Below are 21883 nucleotides of genomic sequence, written 5' to 3' on the forward strand. Positions count from 1 at the left end.
TATGGATCTGAATGCGAAAAAGGCATGACTTACACAAAGATTCCATGCAATGAAAGATAATGAAGCTCATCCCTCTTCCACTTCCGTGATTTTTAACTACTTCTCCTATATTTTTGCTCTGACTCTGGGGTCTGGCCTAGAGTATTGACAGCTCTTTCTCTAATCCTTTGTGTCTCAGTGCCTGGAATGATGGATGGTTTCATTTTTCTGAATACTTAAGGAATAATTTAATAGTTAGGACTAAAGATTTAGATAAGCAAATGCCTAACAAAATACTTTCACAGATACTGAGTATGTTGAATTGAGTAGAAACAGGGTGCATTTATCCCTCATGTTTCCAAACACAAAAGGATACTTTCAGGGTCTCTTGCCAATAATGCCACAAACTCGCTAAAGAACTGCCCAAAAGAGCACTTTCCCTTGTGCCAAGGTGCTACCTTGACACATACACTTCTGCTGCTGGCCTTTCCCAGGAGAGCTTCTCCCAGTCTCCCCCGGTATCTCCATTTGAGTTATCCTGAGAATGCAAGCAGGGGTTTTGAGTTTTTTACCTACAGAAACTCTTAAATGTTTGCTGGCAACTCAGTAAACGCATGTGTCTACAGGAGGCTATAGTGACATCTGTGGAGCTAGGTGAAGACTGGGAGCGCACAGAAGTTCTGCAAAAGAAATTTGAAGACTTCCAAGTGGACCTGGTAGCTAAAGAAGGGAGAGTTGATGACGTGAACCAATATGCCAATGAGTGTGCCGAGGTGAGGTGGGAGCAAAATATTCACTCCATGGAAAGGGTTCTGATCCTTAAGAATAACTTCTGGCCATCAGTAGATGGGATATGAGGGAGATGGGGCATTGTGAGAAAACAGAGACTGGCATGTCCCTGGAGTAACATACTCTGAGCAGTTTCCTTTCCTCTCTGGACCCACCCCTTACAAGTCTATTGAAATGGAAGATTGAGAGAGAAAGAGAGAGTGTGTTTTTGTGTGTTTGGAGGAATTAAATACACAACAGGCAGCAAAGCTATTGCCATTTAAATAGCTCCTGTACCATGCAGTACACTGATTACTCATGTTAATGGGGCACCATTTCTTCATGAAAAAAGCACAAAAATAAAGTAGCAGAGCATATAAAATAATGTTGAGCTATCATTATTTATACATATATGTGCATATGTAATATCATTATGCAAGATTATTTGGGAGGATTGAGGATGGAAAGGAAGCAGTTTTACTTTTATTTACTTAAGAAAATACTTGAGTTTGTGATGTGTGTGTGTGTGTGTGTGTATATAAGTTTACACGTATATGTAAGTATATATATGTAAAATAAATAAACTCCAACTGTTATCTACATTTTGCTTTTCCATTTATAGTTTCATGATGATTGCAGCTCTATGGTGAGAATGATTGTCCTGACTTAATAAAAAGAAGACTTCAGAATGAATGAGTACTGGAGTAGGAAAAATAACCTATATTTTCCTATTTTTCTTTCAGGCCATATTTCCAGTAGTTTCTAAATTTTCTACCTCCATCACTTTTCTCTTGCTGTGGAAGTTTTTCATTTCTCTATTACTGTCTAACTAATCAAGAAACTTAACATCTTACTTGTTCATGACTCTGTGAGTCAGATGATTGAGCTGCTCTGCTGGGCTGTTTTCCTGATCTTACCTGGCATTTTTATGTGTCTGAAGTTATCAGGTGGCTCAGCTGGGGTGAAGGATCTAAAGTGGCCTCAATCCCATGTCTAGGACCCTGGTGAGGATGATTTGGGAGGATTGAGGAGATCTCTGGGTGACCTCTCATCATGCAGTAGACCATGCTTCTTACATACCTGTGTTACAAGAGTGTGAGAATAGAAAATGAAAGTTTTCTTGAGGCCTAGGTGCTGGAAGTCATAGAAAATTACTTCTCTATCAGTAAGCAAGTTAAAGAGCATCCAAGATCCAAGACTTGAGGAAATATACTCAACCTTTTGAAAGGATGAACAGCAAAACAGCATGCCATTTTTTCCAATCTATCACAGAAAGAATAAATCCAGCACAGCTAGATTATATTCTGTGCTCTTGAGTGGGGCCTACACTGCTGTAATAGAAAGAACCATGTACTTGAGAAGGAGAATGTGTCTGGAGAGACTTGGGAATGGGAATGAAAATGGAGAGAAACAGGGACAGGAAGAGTAAGGAGACTTAAGCATACGGGAATGCCTCAAAATTACAAAGTATCAAAACAGACTGATGCTTCTAGCTTAATCTAGTACTCACAGATCTCACTACTTTGGATGGTTTGCAAAAATGCCTGAAATTTCCTGCAAAATCATACGTGAAAGCATGTGTCTATAATTCTGGGAAGAGAAAAATAGCTTTTATTGGATTCTCAAAGGTGTGAGGACCACAAAAAGTTAAGACCCACAGTACTAATCTTTGAGAAAATAAAGTCATATTTCATAAAAAGGAATTTCCTCTTCTTTTCCTTGGTTTCCAGGATCTCAGGGAGATTTCAAGCATTGACAAGGTGGAGCTCTCAAAATAACATCAGGGCTGGGCAACCTGTGCTAACAGGCTAGTACACTGCTGTGGGCACAGAGGCAACATCTGGCAGGTTGTTTTTCTGGGTTTTGGTAATGTACATCAAGTTGGGGCTAGGGAGCAGGGCTATGATGAAGTTCAGTGCCTAGCTACAATGGTCAGTTTTCACTTCTGAAAAAGCACGAACCAGCGTAAAATGAAAAGTGTTTGAATCATTTTTAAAATATAATCTCTTCTCTGTATAACTCTGGTGTTGTTTTCCTTTGGCATGAAAAGCATCCTGAACTACCCTTAATTCAGTCTAAGCAAGAGGAGGTGAATGCTGCCTGGGAGCGCCTTCGTGGTCTGGCTCTCCAGAGACAGAAAGCTCTGTCCAGTGCTGCAGACTTACAGCGATTCAAAAGGTATGGACCTGGCCACTGCTTTATAGAAAACTTTGAAGTGCTTTATAAAAACTGTGTCATTTGTATTAGGCTCTTTCTACTTCTGCTAGCCATTAATGGTCAACACTTCAAACAAAAGTGGATCATGTACTTGCCTTTGAGACAGCAAAGGAGAGGGTAAAGAAATCTGTGACCCACTCTACGGCCAAGGATGTAGAGACTGGAGATCAAAATAACTAAAAAAGTAGCACTGGTGATTTAGGAATGGAAGCGCTGCAGAGGGAAGGGAAACAGGTTAATAATTAAATGGAAGGTGGAGTTAGGAAGAAGAAAAGCATTCGTAAAGAGCTGACCCAGATATGGAGCATATCTCTAGAGGCTCAGCTGTCAAGAAGCCCAGGACCTTAACATCTCAATAGAAATAACCATTAAGCAAGAACATTTTATATTACTTTTTACTAGTACGTAGGAAGAAAGGGTAATTGCTCTTGGGTCAACTAGGATGGTCCTTGCTGTGAGTTCTGTTGGACCGTTTGCCCTGCAATGCCTGCTATCTTCTTTGGTTGAAGCTCTTGTTAATATCTGTAGGGATATGACTGACGCCATCCAGTGGATCAAGGAGAAGGAACCTGTACTCACCTCTGAGGACTATGGCAAAGACCTTGTTGCCTCTGAAGGACTGTTTCACAGTCACAAGGGACTTGAGAGAAATCTTGCAGTCATGAGTGACAAGGTAAGGTGCTGTTAGAGAAATGGCTAGCCCCTTGAGCTGGAAGAGGCAATTGTTATCTTGCCTATTGCTATGCCTCCAGAGGGCACTGTAAGTTCACTGTTTTCAATGAAGAAGAAATTGCGTGCACTTGGATATTCTTCTTCATTCTAGTTCATAACTCGTACATGGATACTGGATATAGCTTATTTTCATTTGAATTATTTTTATTTAAATATACATATATGTTTTATGTTCTCTTGTGTTTTCCTAACTTATTTCACAATTTAGAAACAAAAATATTTATACCTCCAAGGTTGATTCCTAATCTCACTGAGTAAAATACCCCGTGGCCAAACTCTACCCTTTCATCTAACCACACTTTGTTCTGTTGCAGCTGAATCCTGATTCTTTTTATACTCAGCAGATCAGAAAACGTTTTCTTCTCCTTTTAAAATAAACTTCAAGGCACTTAATGCTAGACCTACCTTTAGGTTTCCTTTTAAAACGTGGAAAACCTCAGGCACACTAGAACTTAGAACAAGCCTATTTTCTTAAATGATTTCCATCCTCTACTTCTTCCCCTCACAAATGTAGCCAGAATGGAAACCAATTGCTACTGAGAGTGCACAGGGGAGTCAACCTCCAGAAAGATCCACATTTGCTGTAATTTAATTTTAGGCCTATCCCTGTGCCCAGTTTCTGCAAACTTCCACCATTCTACTTTTTCTTTCATTCTTCCTTTTTGTTGTTGTTGTTTTTGGTCTTTTTCCCTAATAATGAATAATAAAACCCATAATTTGACAAATAGTGGTATTGAAACTCCAATCCCTAGACATCATCTGATTATAGTTGAGTATAATGAAAGGGCTAATAGCATGTGAAAAGCCACCCATATCCACATTTTGCCCTAGTAACCCTGCTCCTCAGAGGTTGTCCTGAAAATGATCCAGCATTACTGAAATTTTCTTGGCCTTCTGGACAGAAATATCTTTCTGCCTTCGCAGCAATATTTAGGGAAATGGTATAGAGGAGTAGGGAAGGAAAAACTTAGCTTGGAAGCTTACTCCTGACATTTTCTAGCCGAATGATCTTAAGCAAATAAAATACTTTATCTCTCAGTTTTCGCATAAAAGAAAAATAAGAATAATTGCTACTTCACGGTATTATTAAATGAATAATATAAAATGAGAACATTCATGTAAAGTACTTAGCATAATGAGAGATTGAAAAGTACTTAGTGAATTGTAATTATCGATATAGTACATTAGTATATTAATAGAAATCTATTTGTATGTCTATTTCTAAGTTATTATTATTCATATGATTTTTTATACCTCTCCCACAAAGATTTGCCAAGGGGAGTCAAAGTACTAGGATTTCCTACTAGGTTTCTTTTTCATCCCAAAGGTGAAGGAGTTATGTGCGAAAGCAGAGAAGCTGACACTTTCCCATCCTTCAGATGCACCTCAGATCCAGGAGATGAAAGAAGATCTGGTCTCCAACTGGGAGCACATTCGTGCCCTGGCCACCAGCAGATACGAAAAACTGCAGGCAACTTATTGGTGGGAAATCCCTCCCCTTTATTGCTCTACCTATCTCTACAGGGCCCAGATGTAATCACAAGAGCAGAAATAAGAGTAAAGAGGGTCAAATAGCGAGAGAATCAGCTCTCCTGCCTGCTCAGTAGAGACAAAAGATTTAAGTTGAAAGAGGAAGTCCTTTGTGACTGATAAAATATAGTAGTACCCCCTTATCTGTGGTTTCAGTTACCACCAGTCAACCACAGTTTGAAAATGTTAAATGGAAAATTCCAGTAATAAATAACTTAAAAGTTTTAAATTGCTTATTATTCTAAGAGGCATGATAAAATTTCTGGCTGGTCCGCTTTGTCCCACTGGAAGATGAATCATTCCTTTGTCCAGCATATCCGTGCTATATATCTACTCACTCATTAGTCACTTAGTAGTAGTCTAAGTTATGGATTGACTGTCCTAGTATCACAGTGCTTATGTTTAAGTAATTCTTATTTTATTTAATTGTTCTATTTTTATCATTAGTTATTGTTGTTAATCTCTTGCTGTACCTAATTTATAAATCAAACTCTATTATAGACATATAGGTATAAGAAAAAACGTAGTGTATATAGTGTTTGGTACTATCTGCAGTTTCTGGCACCTGCTGGGCATATTGAAATGTATCTCCCACAAATAAAGGGAGACTACTGTGATCAGCATCCCACCTCCACTCATCTGCAAATTTCCATCTTCCCCTGCTTGTATTATTGTGGGATGCTATGAAGTGGCTCAAAAAGCTTGAAAAGCAACTGAAGAAACATTTCAAAATTCTAGCTCTAGATAGGGAACTGAAAGACATGCAATACAAGCTGAAGAGCATCAAAATAACTTCAGTATTATTTTTTGAATGTGGATTACAAGCTTACAAAAACCCCTAATAGCCAGGCATCATTTAGTATTAATTCTTATGGTTAATCCTTAAATAATCAGAGGACAGTGCTTCTCATATGGTTATGATTTCAAAACAAATGATGAGCATTTAACTTTTTAAAATAGGTAACTGTTTTGCAGCTCTTGTTTCTTATTAACAGGGTTAAAGATGGGCTAGATACATGAGGAATCCTAATGCTAATTCTAGTTCCTCCTTCCCACAAAACGCTTCTTATTTATACAACAATATGTATTGTTTATTGGCTGCATTGTGAGCACCTTCCTCCATTTTAAGTACCTCTAGAGTAGGTGTGACCTTGAGGTGGTGGAGGTGTGATGCTCATGGGTCACATCCCACAGTGACGCACCGACCCTAGAAATATACAACCTGGGGTGAAGGACTTACAACCTGCACCACTAATCTCTGACTGTAAATAACAGGAAATATATCAGGAAAAAGGGAACCTAGGATTAGAGTAAGGAGCATCTCACACATCTTACCTCATCCCAAACCTAACTCTTTGTTCAATGTCCTTTCATATCTGGTTTCTCCTTCCTGTCTTTTACCTCATTTTTCCCACAGGTACCATCGATTCTCATCTGACTTTGATGAACTCTCAGGCTGGATGAAGGAAAAGACTGCTGCGATCAATGCTGATGAGCTACCAACAGATGTGGCTGGTGGGGAAGTTCTGCTGGACAGGCATCAGCAGCATAAGGTAGAGAAGAAAGGCTCTCCAGTAGGAGGAGGGGGCAGGCTGAACGCCGGAAATGCCAGGTTTCTTGCTGCATTTTCAGACATTTTGTTTTGTGGCCACAGCATGAGATTGACTCTTATGATGACCGATTTCAATCTGCTAAAGAGACTGGTGAAGACCTCCTGGATGCCAATCATGAAGCCTCCGATGAAGTTCGGGAAAAGGTAATCTGGTTTAATAGAGTTTGTCAAGTTCCAATTATATACGTAGTCATTACATAATCTCACAATAATATGATAATCTCTGAATGGGAAAAGGATAGAAGTCATTTAAATGTGTTAATAATATGAATCAAACTTTTACACTGCTTCCTTTCATATACAGTTGTCACTTATTATCCATGGGGCATTGGTTCCAGGACCTCCCTCAGGTGCCAAAATCTGCAGATGCTCAAGAAATGGCATAATATTTGCATACGATGCATGTACATTCTCCTCAGATTACTTACAATACTTCATACAATGTAAATGCTATGTAAATAATTATTATACTGTATTGTTTAGGGAAGAAGCAAAAAGCCTGCACATGTTCAGTACAGATGGAATTTTTAGAAAATATTTTATATCCGTGGTTGGTTAAATCTACAGGTGTGGAACCTACAGATATGGAGAGTTAACTCTACTGTTTTGCTAAATTTAGTTGCTTGAAATTTTCAAGACATGATGTGTGCTTCCTCATCTCTGAGCCTTTATTTCATCAACCCTCTGACTTCTACCTAATTTGAAACCTTCATTGCATTTTGCCTCCTGACATATGCCCAGTTTCGCAACCTTCCCATGCTCATCTCTAGACTGTAAACTCCAGGAGGACTGCACCTTATTCATCTCTGGGTCCCCCACAGTGCCTAGTACAGCGTCTGGCATGGCTGACATCTGTGTTTGTACTTCTTTCCTCTATACAATCTCAAATTAAGCTGACATTCCTGCATCTGTGATTTTCAAATTTACATTAAATAACAGGACAAGCTTAAACAGCCAGAATTCCACTGAATGAAGAAATCAGTTTTACCATCATCCTAACCTCCTACATCACAGGGCTTCAACTCTGCACCTTGACCCAGAGAGATTTTGCACCAGTGGCAGAGTCTAGGCATACCTTGGAATGGTAGTTACAGTAAGATCTGCATGCCTCTTTGCATCTCACTAGATGCCAAGCACAGCGTCTAGCACTGGGCAGTGGATGAGGCTGAGATAACCAAGTTTTGAATTCTCCCATAACTCTGTGGGGACATTATAATATAGTTTTGTTTTGTTTTGTTTCATTTTTTAAACAAGGCTCTGTCAAAGAAAGAGCAGAACTCAAAGTCCTTAAAAACTTAACAGTTATCCTGCAATCTGATAATTTATTCTGCTTTTTTGTTGTTGACAGAGTATCACTCTGTCACACAGGCTGGAGTGCAGTGGCCAATCTCAGCTCACTGCAGCCTCTGCCTCCCGAATTCCAGTGATTCTCCTGCCTTAGCCTCCTGAGTAGCTGGGACTAGAGGTGTGAACCACCACATCCGGCTAATTTTTGTATTTTTATTTTATTTTACTTTTTTTTTTTTTTTTTGTAGAAACTGGGTTTTACCATGTTGGCCAGGCAGGTCTTCAACTCCTGACCTCAAGTGATCCACCCACCTTGGCCTCCCAAAGTGCTGGTACTATAGGCATGAGTCACAGCACCTGGCCCTATTCTGCTTTTTTGATGGAGATAATACAGCTGCAGGTGTAATAAGGTGGAAATTCTTGGGCATATGCTTGACCGGAAACAAAGGCTTTTTCGTGTGTTTGAGAATATCTCTTCTCTCTTTCCCTGATGGTTTTTATTTGTTTTGGGAATAAAATGCAAACGTCTCAGTGTGATGTTTTATGTGCTCTATGAACTTGGATTTCATTGACTGTCTACAGTTTTTTAGACACTGCACTTTTCTCTAGCTCACAGTACATTATCTAACAATTATTTACAGTTCATTTGCTTATGGCATTAAGTCCTGATACCCATTCCCTATCTTTTAAATCTCTGTTTGGTATGAGATTTTCCACGCTTTCCCATACTTCTACTTGCTGGCTCTCTTAATTAGAATTAGTCTTTTTCATTTCCTTATACATATAATGTTTTGCCTCTTTTATGGAATTTATCCCATTTTTCCTATAGTACAATCATTTGCTTAAATGTTGGAATCTTAAAAGCCCATTTCCTGTTTATCTTTGTATCCTTCAAATGGCTTTGCATTTATTATATGCTCAATAAATATATAATAAAATAAATTAATTGTCTTCCATATACATTATCTCCTTCTTTCCAAAGATGGAAATACTTGCCAGCAACTGGGATGCCCTGCTGGAACTGTGGGACCAGCGTCATCGTCAGTACGAGCAGTGCTTGGACTTCCATCTCTTCTACCGAGACAGTGAGCAAGTGGACAGTTGGATGAGTCGACAAGAGGTAACGAGAGGGGTCCATACCGTCTCTAGAAGTCATTTCTCTCACCCTTCATTTGCCACCGTGACTGCTGTGAGTTCTCTCACAACCACTCCTGTGAGTCGAAGCTTGTCTTGGGAACTACAGGGTGATCCACAAGAAAAAGAAAAGATGGGCCCTTTCTATAAGGCTCCTACAATTCCCTCGTAACAAAAGCATATATACTTAAACACATAGCAGAGAGACTTTACAGTTGAAATAAGGCAAAATAAATATCAAATTGGTAAAGAGTCAAGAAGAGAAAACTGATGAGTCAGGCAGGGTACATCAGAGTGGAGGTGAGTAGGCCACTTGAGGCAGTTTTGAGAGCTCAGAATAATGTCTAGACTGGTTGGGGAATTCCCTGTGGACAGACCCAGAAACATAGGTGAGAAAATTGTATGAGTATCAGGAAGGATGCCTGGAGCTCCTGCTGTTTAAAGTTAATCTCTACCCATTATCATAATGTGTGCTAATTCCCACCTTGTTCCCTCCTGCCTTAGTCCTTGTCTCAGAGATACGCCAAGAGGAATGTTTCTTACCAGTCAGGCACAGCTTAGGTGTGTCTTTCTGTCTTCTATAGGCCTTCCTGGAAAATGAGGATCTGGGAAACTCACTGGGCAGTGCAGAAGCCCTTCTTCAGAAGCATGATGACTTTGAGGAAGCCTTTACTGCCCAGGAAGAGAAGATCACAGTAAGAAATGGCCCCTAGTTTGGGCATTGGCTCCCTCTTTGTATACGTAATTTTACACAATACCTGTCCCTAGACAGCACTGGTCCTGTTAACTACCAGATATAGCCTGAGGATTATCCATAATCAAGTTGCATCTCTTCTTTTGTTGTCGGTGTGTTTACTTGTGTGTTTTTCAAACTCTTTAATTTTATAAACAAAAAATGTTTATATAGTGAGAAAGCAAAAACTTAATACTAATCTTTAGAAAAAAAGTGAAAATAGCCAGAAAAATACTCATATCAATTTTTATCACACAATTCTTGTTCTACAAAGCATATTTGGAAAGTTTTTCGAGATGGTAGGCCATTTTTTTTTTCTGATGAAGTGCATGATTTTGTTTTATATTTTCTACAGTGTAAATAAAAATTATTGAATTCTTATTAAATATAGAATCACTACTCAGAAATTTTAACTTTTTTGTTTCTTCCGCTTTAGCAATATCTTAATATAATTTTCTATTCCTTAGTAACATCTAGATATCTAAGTACTGTCTACTCTTTTCCTTTACAGCATATTTTCCCTTTATAGTATATCTTTATCTCTCGGTTTTTCATCAAATGCGACTACAGAGTTTTCCTGTGAGCCTTAAGTAACAATGTCCCAGAAAGCTGGTGAATGTAAAGGCAGGACTCAGAGAAGTGAAAGGAAGACTTCATGGGTCCAATACATTGTATGTCTCTGGCTGTTCCTAGGATGATGCTGACTTTAACACCACCCTTGCCACATACACATACATACCACTACCTCCACCAGCAGCAACAGCAACAACAAAAATAACAGGCAAATTCCTAGTCTTCTCTGTTAATCTTAAATCAATATGATGAAGAGGTGGAAGTCCAATTAATATCAAGTCCCTCATTAATTGATACATGTGTCCTTTCTGTTGATTCTCATTTGTCAAAGCTAACAGTGTAAAATAATTTATTGTTTTTAAAGTATTATCATTTATTTTAGATCATTTTCCTATTCCAATCAATTATTCTGAGCTCTATTAATTTGGGGGATTTCTGGTTAAACAAGGGTAAAAACTTACCTCTACAATTTCTGACTCTTCTCCCATGTAACTGGAGATAGAGATAGAGATATAGCTAGAGTTAGAGATAGAAAGAGATAGAGATAGAGGTAGAGATGAGACAGAGATAGAGATATATTTGAGAGATGAATACATGGACAGATAGATGGATGGACAGACTGGCTATGGACATGGCTGTATCATTGGTAGTGCTTCCTCTTGAAGACAAGAACAAGTCAATCATAGCAGCATCTGCTTTCATTTACTGCAACCTGTATTTAAAAAATAGTGTGGCACAGAGAATGTAATTGACATGCCCTGAGGTATGCATTTTGAAATACAATTTATAACAGAAACCTGAATGAGGACTTACATCTGCTGGCCTTCAAACTTCTCCTCCCACATTGCTATGCTTCATCTTTAAACAGCTACCCAAACTGTGGCCACTTACTCAGTGGTCACTGAGGGCATAGTATTCATTTTTATTTTTTTTTCAGACTGTAGACAAGACTGCAACCAAATTGATTGGTGATAACCATTATGATTCAGAGAACATCGCTGCCATCCGTGATGGGGTATGTCGAAGGGCCTAGAGCTTCTATGTGCCTACGCACCAGAATCAGGAAGAGTGTTGGTGGGCATGGTGACCAGGGTGGTCAGTGGATCTCATGTGTCCATATTTGGTTTTGCTGACAGTAAGTTTACTCATGGTTTTTGCAGCTGTTAGCCCGGCGGGATGCCCTACGTGGAAGGGCTACCACTAGACGTAGATTGCTGGAGGATTCATTGCTTCTGCAACAACTGTATCAGGACTCAGATGACCTAAAGAACTGGATCAACAAGAAGAAAAAGTTGGCAGATGATGAAGATTACAAGGTAGGCAGAGTTTTCAGGAGCTGGCTGTACTTATTAGGAGTTCGTTTCATTGGAAGTACAGTCTTGGAGTAAAATGAACTTTAGCATTCAGCTGGTGATCCTCATTTTATACATGACAAAACAGAGGCTCAGAAAAGGGTAATGACTCCCTGAAGGCTATTTTATACAGTTAAATATCAAGGATCTAGATTTTGGTTTTCTCGTACTCTAATGTTCTTCACCTTTTTCCTTTGGCACAATTTCTGGTGATTCTTAGCCAAATGGGGGAAGGTGGGGAATGTTCCTTATTGAGCTGCTTGTTGCCCCTTTCTCACCTTTTCTGCTCCCCTCTGCATCCCTACAGTAGGTAAATATTGTGTCTAATCCCACCAATACATTTAAAGTTTGTGAAAACTACTAGGGACTCAAAAGTAACCTAAATATTTGGTATAATATAAACTTATAAAATTTTGTAGCTGAAGGAGAAAGCCCCTTATTTGATAGATAAAGAAACCAGGATCTAAGGTGGGAAGTGAGTTGCCTAAAGTTATCCAGTTATTTAGAAGGTGGTTTAACAAAAAGTTAGAAGCATAAACTCTGGAGCAGGTAAACCTGGGCTTGACTTTTTGTTTTAGTTTGTTTATGGAAATTCCTGAATTATCTCTGAGCCATAGATTCCTCTTCCTTAGAGTTGTACTAACACATACTTTGCACTAAAAAATGTTATATAATATAAACTATTATGTACACACATGTATATTTACAAACCTTCACATTTACCATGAGGGCGAGAATTAGGCTTTTGATTTCTAGGCTAGTATCTATTGAAAGTATTTATTTTACTGATATTATTTAGTCTTAAATGTATACTTTTGATCCTTTTGTTCAGTTATGGCTCCAGTATATGTTTAATAAACAGATCTCTGTATGGGTCAAATGGATGGAAGGTTCATGTATGAGGTGAAGAATGGAAGATAATTTTCACCTTTCATGATAACTCTGATTGTTAGTGTTTGAATGGGGTGTTGTATTCAAAATGATCTTCAAGCTATATCTAAGTCCAGGAAAAAAATTGCCAGATTAGTTTGCCATGTCTGCCACATGTAGAAAGAGGGATTGGTTGCATGAGCTTCTGAAACATTGGACTAGGAAAGTTCTCCCTTTTATCCTCTTGTTAGCATCGTTAGATTTATAGTGAGAAGTAACCTCTTATTCTCAAAATTTCTGTCCCTCATTCTTTAAGTAATGGTTCTTTTTTTTGTTTCATCTTATCTCAGGACACACAGAACTTGAAGAGCAGGGTTCAAAAGCAACAAGTCTTTGAAAAGGAATTGGCAGATAATGAGATCGTGCTGGAAAACATACAGAAGACTGGCCAAGAGATGATTGATAGCGGTCACTACGCCTCTGACAATGTGACCAATCGTCTGAGTGAAGTTGCCAGCCTCTGGAAGGAGCTGCTGGAGGCTACAAAACAGAAAGGTAAAAAGCAGAGGTTTTGGTGAAAGGTCATTTTCTAAATTCTGAAATCTACTACATTCATCTTTACCACTGTAAATTTATCTGGTGACCTCTATGAGAAGGTATACTACTCATTTGCTTCCATGTGTCTTTCTTTTATTGGTAAAATTTTAAAAATCCAACCTGAATTTATAACACTGTATATTAACACAATTTTATGTTTTCTTCAAGTGTGTAGGGTTTAGAAAAAAATTTTTTTTGGCAGAGGCAGGTGAGTTGAAATTACTTTTGTTTTCCTCACTTTTTTCCTACTTTGTTGTTTTTCTTTCCCTTGAACAAATATTTTTGAACCATGAGTTTTAGATATTTTGGTTCTATAATCTAGACAAGATATTATGACCCAGGTTATTACATTAGACATTAAAAGATTGTTGATGTCACATGTGATTTTCCTACATTTTATTCTTATAGTGCCTGATGACTTGTTGATCTTTTTAAACCTATTTGAAAGTGTTTAGGTTCTGCTATAAGCTCTTAAAATAATCCTACATGTCTTCTTAGAGAGTCTTCACTTATATTTTACCCCTTACTTTGGAAAATTAATCCATTTTTAGTAATTAACACAAATAATGAGTTTTCTATTAGTGTGCCCTTTGTTATAAACATCATCTACAAACATAACTTTTCCTTTATTACATAATAAAAATGTCATAGTGATTTTTTTTGGATACCATCCTTATTTTTGGTTTAGAGAAACAAAATCAAACTTGGCTATGACAATGTATCACTGCTACTCTTCACCATCGGGAGATACAGCAATTGCTTTGCAGAAATAATGTAAATAATTGCAATAAGATCATAGTACAGAATCGATCTGAGCCGAGTGCGAATAAAGACATTTTCTGGAAGATAAAATAGTGGGGAACAGTTGGTAATGGAAGACAGGCACTAAAGAGGGAAAGGAAAGTTCAGTGAAATAATTTTGTAAAAAGAAGCTTACCAATTTAAAACTAAACCAAACTCATTATGCTCGTCCTAGAAAATAGAGTGTTTGGATTTGAATTTCCTTGAAAAGGAGGTCTGGATAGAGAGTAAAAATCACATAAGGAAACACCCAAGATGGTTAAAATCTGACACAGCAAAACTATACCTTATCAGGCAATATAACTTCTTATTTATTTTTCTTTTGAGAACATTACCATATTCAGAAACAAATACTATCAGAATTCCACAAATTTAAGATGACTTTTTGTGAGCCACGTGAGACAGTTATATTCTCCTCTTTGCAATATTAAAATATTGTATCGATCCTTTCATTGGAGGAAGGTATATTATAGTGTAAGAGGAATAGTTGTGGTACCTAATGTCTTCTACCTGATGTCTTCTCCCAGGGACCCAGTTGGATGAGGCCAACCAGCGTTTGCAATTTGAAAATAATGCAGAAGATTTGCAGCGCTGGCTGGAGGAGGTGGAGGGGCAAGTCGCCTCTGAGGATTATGGGAAAGGCCTGGCCGACGTGCAGAATCGACTCAGGAAACACGGCCTCCTGGAGTCGGCTGTGGCTGCTCGTCAGGTTTGTTGTTAGCTCTTTGGTCAGCCATAAGCAATGGGCGTATATGCTCTGAGCACACTCATTATTAAGTAATAAGTAATTACTACTTATTAATTACTTAATAAGTAATTATTATTATTCAGAGAGCAAAAGAGCAAAGAACCCAAGGTAAAAATTCAAAATTTTTAGTAAACCGACTGCCTTTTCCCAAAAGCTCCTCCCGTCTAGCCAGGGGTGCTGGGTGCTCCGCGTCTTTGGTCAGAACCTCATGGTTGATGTAAGGCTTTACTGACTTTTCTAAACATAAACTCTTCTCTCAATCGAGAAATCTGGGTTGCGTATACACCCTTGTGGCTTACTAGTTATGTGATCTCTGATAGGTCATTTCACTTTTTGCATCTCAGTATCCTCACTATCCTCACCTATAAAATAAGGTTTGGGATAAAGTTGTCTTTTCCTGTTCGGGTATTCTGTGATTCAAAGCTTAAAAATATTTTAAATCCTACCTTTTTTTTTTTTTTTTTTTTTTAAATAAGGAAAATTGAAACCCACAGAAGTAAAGCGACTTTCCCAATGTCACAGCAAAAATTAACAACAGAACCAGGACTATGAACTTGCATATGTGCCACTCTTATACCCAATGAACAAGTGAGAAAAACAAGCAAATAAAAATCCTGGTACTGTGTCTGCCAGGCCACGTATAGTTTACCTCACTAATAAAAATGTAATGTACCTATTGTATCTATTTCACCATATAGGTATACAACTAAAATTTTATTTCTGGGAAGAGCCTTCAAAATCTTGTTTCTGTATCCCTCCTTTTTCAGATATGGCTCAAACGAGGACAACTAGCTGGTGGCAAGGCATTCCGTTAAATTTATCTTTCTGAACTTCTGAGAATTTTTTATAATACCACATTTCATCTCATAAGTATTGTTTCTGCTGTGCAACAAACTTAAGCCTGAGAAATTTCCATTTATTTGCAGTTGTAGCTCATTTTAAAGAGAAAGAAAGAATACAGAAGGTGAACTGTGATAGAAAAACACTTCCAGCTTTTTTCCTTGGGACCCAGTTTATCAATACTCTTTAAACAATCAAACTCTGCAGTTCTAATTTTTCTGATTTCCTTGAAGCATTCTATAAAGATTTTGATGTTTCTAAACTATGTTTTGAGAGCTACTTTCGTATGAATAGCCCTCACCTGATGTGGTGGTCCTCAATGTAGCAACCCCTCCAACTCCATTTCACTGATTTAATTAGAGATCAGAACACAGTGCATATGGGAACTGATTTTCCCATGCCCCCGTTTCCACCATGACAACCTCCTATCACTTTCTACTAAATGATGGGATTTCTTGGCATTCATTCTATTTCTCCCTTAGGATCAGGTGAATATCCTTACGGAACTGGCTGCATATTTTGAAAAAATAGGCCATCCTGATTCTAAGGACATACAGGCAAGGCAAGAGCCCTTGGTATGCCGATTTGAAGCTCTGAAAGAGCCACTGGCCACCCGAAAGAAGAAGCTCTTAGACCTCCTCCATCTGCAGCTGATTTGTAGAGACACAGAGGATGAGGAGGCCTGGATCCAAGAGACTGAACCCTCAGCGACTTCCACCTACCTTGGTTAGTATAGCCTGAGCAGGCTGAGCCATTAGGAAAGGACCACAGTCTATAGATTGAGAGATCTGAGGTACAGAATTTGGAGCCTAAAAAGCTTGCTCTTAGCTGTTTCTTCTCACAGTCATGAAAATTTGTCCAGTCCTTCATAAAAATATTTTTTAAAATTATATTAAAAAATATACCTCCTAAAACTAGACATGAGCAATGCCATGAATTTAGAGCCCCTGGGAAGAGCCAGAGTGCTCAGCATTTTGTTGCTTTCTCTAAAACTGTGAAGGTCTTTGAACAGTCATGGTTAATGTCTGAGATACTGTTTGTGTTTAGGTTGTAGTTGGCCCCTTCTTATAAATTATATGAGCTTTTTATTCTGATAATAGCAGAATAAAAATAATAAAATTTTAAAAAGTAGCAAATAAAGCACATATTGTCCTTTCTTTCAGAAGCTGCTAGTTCACCCGTGTCAAAGCCAGTACACTTATAATGAGGCACAGAAAAATGTGTAGGCAAATACAGTGCAACTTAGTATGCATATTTTGGAAACATCTATGAAAGGCTGGACAATGAGGGCAATGAAAGGGTTAGTCTGGGAAAACTTCCTGGAAGAAAAAAGACTGAGGCTTATTGGAAAGGCATAGAAAGTTTCTAGAGAGTATATTTTGAATGGGAAGTAGTAAGAAAGAAAGTTTAGAGGGAAAAGAGATAAAGCATGGTTAGGATACAGGGAGGATAAAGCAGATGGCAGGATTTCGGGATCTTAGAAGATGAAGGAAATTCATAGTAAGTAGTATTTATTGTTTGCTTGTTAATGCTATGCAGTCAATGAGGCATTTTTTGTAAGTTATTTCTAGTGACTAAAAATAGATCTTCAAACCAGTTACAATGTGCCTTTTTCATGATAAGAAAACTTACGCATAGAAGATTTAAAAACTTTCGAAGTCCATAGAAATTAGCAAGTAGAAGTTCCTTCCTTGTACATCACAATATGCTGAAAGACAATTGTGTGCATAATATTGGACATTTGAACTAAGAAGTTACTTGCCTTCCTACCTATCTTTCAACAAAAATAGTGATGTTTTCATTATCTGTTGTATAATAGTGAATGGAAACTTATTAATAAAAAGAGGCTAGGGGAAGAACAAAGATAAGTGGAGTGAATTCAGACAGATGATAAAAATTTAAAGAATCTTACTCAACGGTTAGAACTTCAAAGGGAAGAACTGTGGGTCCAAGAGTTCTAAAAAAGTGAGGTATGCTACTTCCATACACAGGATAATCCCAAACTTTGAAATTCCTTTCTCCTGCAGGAAAGGACTTGATTGCCTCCAAAAAGCTTCTGAATAGGCACAAAGTCATCCTGGAGAACATTGCCAGCCATGAACCACGCATTCAAGTGATAACAGAAAGGGGAAACAAAATGGTAGAGGAAGGTATGTATGATTGAGATTCAGTTGGCCAAAACATCACCAGGCCAGACCTCTGGGAAGAAGTTTGTATTCTCTTAGGGTTTCAAGGGAATTTAAAAATATCTGACCCATTTTCCCACTTAATTCTCTTTTGGCATTTCTGACAAATGGACATATGGTTTTGTTTGTATATTTCAATAACAGGAATATTCCAATCCTGTGAACCACTATTTGTTTGTAAAACAAAAATTATTAAAGTAAAATGTCTTTACCCTAATCATTAATATGCTTCTCTGTAGAAGTTCCAGAATTCAGAATCTAATTTACAAAGCACTGTGAATTAAATCATGTCTCTTTTCCATATGGGAGCTTCCAGATCTGTGAAGGCAGACCTTAGTTATGCAATGCTGACCTATTTTTATAGTAAACTGTTCCATTTCTTTAGTTTCTCACTTCATATAGTTTCAATGCCTCTGTTCATTCTTTTCATCCAATTCAGAAATTCCTGGTGCTTAAGTATGATGTTCAGTTCTGAACCTCGTAAGCCAGGTATGGTATAAGCAATGCAGATTACATTGGGATTTTCCCTCTATTGATTGAAGAATCAATTGATGCCAACCAGTATCTAGTTTTCAAAAGTGTAGGTTAAAATTCAGTTTGCTGAGCAAAACTTCAGATCCCAACTGAGTGATTCAAACCAACAAATGTTTACTTGGAATATCTGTGTTACTATAGAAATTCGCCTGTTTTTTAAATCTTCAACTATACTTGTGGATTTTGTCTTCTTCTCTTTTCGGTTCTATCAGGTTTTGTTTCATATATTTTGAAGCTCTGTTATTACATGCATATACATTTAGGATTGTTATGTCTTTTCGATGAAGTTAAATCTTCACATTATGAAATATCAATCTTTGGGCCGGGGGCAGTGGCTCAAGCCTGTAATCCTAGCACTTTGGGAGGCCGAGACGGGCGGATCACGAGGTCAGGAGATCGAGACCTTCCTGGCTAACACGGTGAAACCTCGTCTCTACTAAAAAATACAAAAAACTCGCCGGGCGAGGTGGTGGGCGCCTGTAGTCCCAGCTACTCGGGAGGCTGAGGCAGGAGAATGGCGTAAACCCGGGAGGCGGAGCTTGCAGTGAGCCGAAATCTGGCCACTGCACTCCAGCCCGGGCGACAGAGGAGACTCCGTCTCAAAAAAAAAAAAAAAAAAAAAGAAATATCAATCTTTATCCATGGTGAAATTCTTTGTTCTGAAGCCTACCTACTGTGACTTTAATAAAAGTCACATACGCTATCTTTTGATAAGTTTTTGCTGCATATTTCTCCATCTTTTTGCTTGTACTCTGTTTCTTATATTTAAAGTGGGATTCTTATAAATGGCATATAATGAGGCCTTGTTTTTATTCTATTCAATCTGATAATTTTTCTTTTTTAATTGTGATATTTAGACAGTTTACACTTAGTGCAATTATCAATATGGTTTATTTTAAATCTGGCATGTTGCTATATTTTTTCTTTTTATCTATCACTTTATGTCTCCTTTAGATCAATTTTGTATTTATTGTGATTCCATCTTATCTTCAAATTGGCCTATTAGCTACAATTGCTGTTTTGTGTTTGTGTGTGTATGTTTTTTTATAGTGCAGTGATTTTGCCATTGTGATTTGGAGTCCTTTGGGGTCTCTGACACACTTTTAGTGGGTTCACAAAGTTAAAATATTTTCATAGTGGTGCTAAGACTATTATTTCCTTTTACAGACTTATCCTTTCATAAGCACAGAATGGAGTTTTCCAGAGCCTACAGATGGGTGATGATGTCACTCTTCTGTTTAATGGAGTATATACTTGTACATTCTTTTCTTTCAAAGCTTCTTGTTTTGACTTCTGATATGGGAACTATTAGTGAGTCTAACTATATAAGCAAAAGATTTTTTGCATCCTTAATAATTTTTAAAATTGTGAAGGGATCCCAAAAGCACAAATTTGAGAGCCCTCTATTCTAGGAATTAAAATATAGATTTTTAATCTATCATAGTCTAATTTCAAATAATATTATGCATTTCATGTTTAATATAAGATTCTTAAATGGATATCTCCCTTTGTTTTCACCCTTGTGCTATTGGTGTCACATATTTTTACATGTTATAAACCCTATATTTCAATGTCATTATTTTTGCTTTGATAGTCAACTGGTTTTGAATGAGATTATTAAATGAGAAAAAACTCACCCTCATATTTCCCATTTCCAGTGTTCTTAATTTCTTTATTTAGGTTAATATTTTCATTTGTATTATTTTTCTTCTGCTTGAAGAACTTCCTCTAACATTCCTTATACTGCAGGTCTTCTATCCATAAATTCTCTAGATTTTTGTTCATCTAAAAGTCTTCATTCTACCTTCCTTTTTGAAATATATTTTCACTACATATAAAATTCTCAGTTGACAATTTCTTTCTTCCAGTATTTTAAAGATGTGCTGCCTTGTCTTCTGACTTTGCAAGCTTCTGATAAGATGTCTGTTGTCATCATGATCTTTGCTCCTCTGTATGTAATATATCTTCCCCCCCCCCCAGTGTTTTAAAGCCTTTCTCTTTATCACTGGTATTAAATAATTTGATTATGTGATTACTCGATAGGGTTTTCCTTGTATCTTCAGCTCGGTGATTGTTGAGCTTCTTGGATCTGTTTTGTTATGGTACTCCTGGGGCAGCCTTTATTCAGGGACTGATTTAGAGATGAGCATAGTATTGATATATTACTCTTCTGAGGACCCTATCTCATGTATTACAATATTTTTTCCACTTTGATGGGTGGTGATGTTAACTATTTTCATTCTTAATTGAGGCCTAGAAGTTGTTTGGCCACTGCTTTTAAGTCACTCTTTTCTCACCGTACAGGATTTCCTTATACATGTGTGTGTGTGAGTAATTAGACAAATACTCTAGGGAACTTCTCTGATAAGTTCTATCTCTCTGTAACACCCTTCTCTTTAACACTCAACCTCACAAATCCTAGTTCTCTTGTCTTTCCCAAATGTTGATCTCTGTGTCCTCAATTCAGTATGACTGGTGGTTCTATTTGTGTTAGCTCCCCAGGCCTATAGCCCAGAAACCTCCCGAGGCATAAGCTTGGCAATTATAGAACATATCTCGTTTATTTCCCTTCTCTCAGGAATCACAGTCCTCCATCCATTGTCTGAAAATCATTTTATCTTATAGCTTTTCCTGTTTTCTAGCTGTTTAGGGTGGAAGAGCAATTCTCATAATAATAACTCCTTTATGGGAAGAAATGGAAATCAGCTGATTTTTCTGCTTCATCTAAAGAAGACATGATTTTGGAACTCTGAGCATCACCCATACATTAGTATTCTGTTTTCAAGTCTGTATTTGTCAGATAATACCAACCCATTCACCACCACATGCATATCTCCCATTAGTAACTTTTGTTACTTAATCTCACTCAGGATATTTCAATTCCCAGGTAACTCGAGAAAAATATAACGTTGACTAAATAAGGTACCATTTTTATCACTTCCTTTCTCTTTTCCAAGTTACCAAAAGGATTAGAGAATGGTAAACACTCCTGAGGATCATACTCACCTTTTCTATAACTACTCCATAGGACACTTTGCTGCAGAAGATGTGGCCTCTAGGGTCAAGAGTTTGAATCAGAATATGGAGTCTCTCCGTGCTCGAGCTGCTAGACGACAAAATGATCTGGAAGCCAATGTCCAGTTCCAGCAGTACCTGGCTGACCTGCATGAAGCAGAAACATGGATCAGAGAGAAGGAGCCTATTGTAGACAATACTAACTATGGAGCTGATGAAGAAGCGGCTGGGGTAAGATGGGAGTGGGTTTAACATTGTGAATCCTCAACTAATGCAACCAAATTGTCAATTTAGGGTTTGCTTAGGTTGTGGGACAGCGACAGATTCTGCCAGATTATTTTGGGTTTCCAGAGTGATCGCCTTTGGCCTTCATCT

General features: G+C 37.8%; 1 protein-coding gene across 3 annotated transcripts in view; it reads left to right on the forward strand.

Moving 5' to 3' along the window:
- LOC105498134 (spectrin alpha, erythrocytic 1) overlaps window positions 1-21883 on the forward strand; it is an 86904-nt gene that overhangs the window by 16703 nt on the left and 48318 nt on the right. For 2 of the 3 annotated variants that reach the window (XM_011770005.2, XM_011770004.3), the window contains exons 6-20: window positions 606-752; window positions 2792-2925; window positions 3493-3637; window positions 5024-5178; window positions 6644-6779; window positions 6881-6982; window positions 9108-9245; window positions 9844-9954; window positions 11503-11580; window positions 11726-11881; window positions 13138-13342; window positions 14713-14894; window positions 16256-16499; window positions 17801-17923; window positions 21522-21739. In XM_011770005.2, coding sequence (XP_011768307.2) covers window positions 606-752; window positions 2792-2925; window positions 3493-3637; window positions 5024-5178; window positions 6644-6779; window positions 6881-6982; window positions 9108-9245; window positions 9844-9954; window positions 11503-11580; window positions 11726-11881; window positions 13138-13342; window positions 14713-14894; window positions 16256-16499; window positions 17801-17923; window positions 21522-21739 — 2274 coding nt within the window. The remainder of the gene's footprint in view (window positions 1-605; window positions 753-2791; window positions 2926-3492; window positions 3638-5023; window positions 5179-6643; window positions 6780-6880; window positions 6983-9107; window positions 9246-9843; window positions 9955-11502; window positions 11581-11725; window positions 11882-13137; window positions 13343-14712; window positions 14895-16255; window positions 16500-17800; window positions 17924-21521; window positions 21740-21883) is intronic. The other variant, XM_011770006.3, reaches the window with a different exon arrangement.

This window comes from Macaca nemestrina, chromosome 1 (assembly GCF_043159975.1).
Source record: "Macaca nemestrina isolate mMacNem1 chromosome 1, mMacNem.hap1, whole genome shotgun sequence".
NCBI classification, from domain to species: domain Eukaryota; kingdom Metazoa; phylum Chordata; class Mammalia; order Primates; family Cercopithecidae; genus Macaca; species Macaca nemestrina.